General features: G+C 28.6%; 1 protein-coding gene across 1 annotated transcript; it reads right to left on the reverse strand.

Annotated features, from left to right (window-relative positions):
• Nucleotides 1-164: 164 nt before the first annotated feature.
• On the reverse strand, nt 165-512 carry LOC17894451. Its single transcript, XM_006301613.1, has one exon. The coding sequence runs from the start codon at nt 510-512 to the stop codon at nt 165-167; it is 348 nt and encodes a 115-aa protein (XP_006301675.1).
• Nucleotides 513-2,472: the final 1,960 nt, after the last annotated feature.

Genomic DNA, 2,472 nt, shown 5'->3' on the forward strand with positions numbered 1-2,472 from the left:
ATCTAATTGTAAGAAACTTAAAGGTATAAATTTGCCCAATAATTAATTTGCTATTATTGCTTTAAATCTTTTTAAAAGAAAAGATAAATATTACAGGTAAAAGAAATTTGAACAACAAAGAAATATCAATTTAATTGGTCCAAATAGTATAAGCAATACATATTTTAAAGAGTTTTAGAGATTGAGACACAATGATTCCATACTTCATCTCTCATCTTAAGATATTCTGTTTCATGGGCAATCAAACTAGGTCTGTCGGCAATATATTTTATAAGTGTATCGTGACACAATTTTCCTTCTTTGACGAGATCGCTGCAACAAAGATCAGAGAGTGTTCCATTTCCGAAGACAACCGCGATTATATTCAACGCACACTTAGGAGTGATTTTCACAAGACAAGTATCCCATAATGTTTTTACTTCCCCTTCATCGACTGAAAAAACCGGAACAAACGCACACACCAAAGCTACAACAATGAATAGCAAAGAAACCTGAGCGCTAAATTTAGACATATTTTTGTTTGCTAAAATTAGCTTGCTTGAGTTTTTGTTTTTTGTATCAAAAAATGTATTGTATTTCTTCTTAAAATTAAGTTAGGCTAGCTCTTTATAGATCATTGAAAACTTAACGTAACCAAAACCAAAAAAAAACTACAACGTTAGCGCAATAAATTTATGACATTAAAATGTTTTTTCAAATAAATATATCACAAACGTCAAACTTAATAGTTTTTAAAATATTTGAATTTTTAAAGAAAATTATCAATGTAACTTCGGATACCAGTTTCAATAAAAATTATTGGTGATACTATGGCATTTTGAAATGCTACAACAATTTCTTGAATATGTGGTTCAAATTTGACATGCATAGGGTTCTACGGAAAAAACAAAAGTTATATAATTTAGATCCATTTATATTTTGAATTATCTTAATTTTAAAAATCACAGTCTCTCCCTTTTCTAATTATATGTGTTTATACTTTTTAAAACAAATGATATATTGTGTTTTTCTCGGTTTTAAGTCTTTATTTTCTCTTTCATGTTATAAATTTTATTGAGCCAAATTATTTTTAACAGTATTTTAGTACAGTATAGAGTCTTTACAGGTTTTAAGTTGTTTTGGAATAAAACGAGCCGTTTTGGGATGCAGAAACACATTTAGAGTTGTAGATTCATCTAGAAGTGTCAGATGTTTGGGATCATATGGACTATTTTCAACCGTTAGATCTTTCTCAAATTTTGACACAGGATGGAAACTGATGTTAGCTTGCATTTTCAATTTACTTTGAGAAAATCTAACGGTTAATTTAAGATTTATACTAGATTTACTGCAGACAGGTAATTCTGACGAGCAGTTGAAGCAGATGCAGAACTAAAAGCTGAGAGTGTCAGACCGGTTGATCTGTATATGGACTGATCGATCCCTTACCTCGCATGCATTACCTGGCCCATGTTTGATCGGAAACATTATAGAACCGACCCAACTCGTCTCCTATTTTTTTTATACCCTAGGCGACTATTTAGTAGCTATCTTTCATAATTTCAGTTCTAAACATTGCTCTTTGCTTTCTAAATAATTTGGAGAAAATAATTCATCCTCTTGACACTTGGAGAAGATTTCTAAACCCTTTCTTATTATTTAAGCAATTTCATAATGTTTTCTTTCATATATATTTGCTTTTATTCAATTGCTATGTGTGAGTAGTTCTTCGATTAGGATTTAGGGGTCTAAGTAGAATATTCAATAAATTAGTGGATTGATCTCTTCAATGGATTCTATGGTTCTTCTATTTACATGTTTTCAATGCTAGAAAAGGATTGATTATCCTGTTTTAAAAATTCTTTAGAGTACCTTTGCTCCATGTGATTGATCCCGCATATAGTTCCTTTCGGTTAAGTTACCGGGTTAAAAACTCGACCAATCAATATATCTAATATTTTACATTATTAATAATCGAGAAGACTGATAAATAATTCTGAACTTAATTTATCATAAAACATTTATGAATGTATACAATTATATAGGTCAACTGAACTCTTAAGTAATATCAGATTCAATATCAAATGAAATAATTTTGAAAACCGCTAAATAACCAATTGAAGAATTGTGAATATATAAGGTTTAATCCAAAAATATCATGTCAAGTTTCACAGAATATAATAAATAATTTATCAAAAAAAGAGAGAGTAAAATATCAACATCTTAAAAACAAAGCGATCTTGATGCATATTGAAAAACTTGGTGATTACAGGCTCAATGTATTGATGCCATAAAGTAATGTAAAATCAAAATTTTCTATCTATAAATTTAATTAATATATGAGCAAATTGATAAATTAGAAAGGAAAGCAATTAAACTAAATAATGTTTATGACAAATTATTTGATATGATCATAACATGCAATTTTCTAGATCCATAACAAGTTATCGCTTTTAAAAATATTTAATAATAATAAAGAATTCAATCTATGTC

The sequence above is a fragment of the Capsella rubella genome, unplaced genomic scaffold (genome assembly GCF_000375325.1).
Source record: "Capsella rubella cultivar Monte Gargano unplaced genomic scaffold, Caprub1_0 scaffold_2, whole genome shotgun sequence".
Taxonomy (NCBI): Eukaryota; Viridiplantae; Streptophyta; class Magnoliopsida; order Brassicales; family Brassicaceae; genus Capsella; species Capsella rubella.

What these genes read in the sequence shown, in the direction of transcription:
- LOC17894451 (XM_006301613.1), bottom strand. Translation starts at nt 512, where the DNA reads ATGTCTAAATTTAGCGCTCAGGTTTCTTTGCTATTCATTGTTGTAGCT.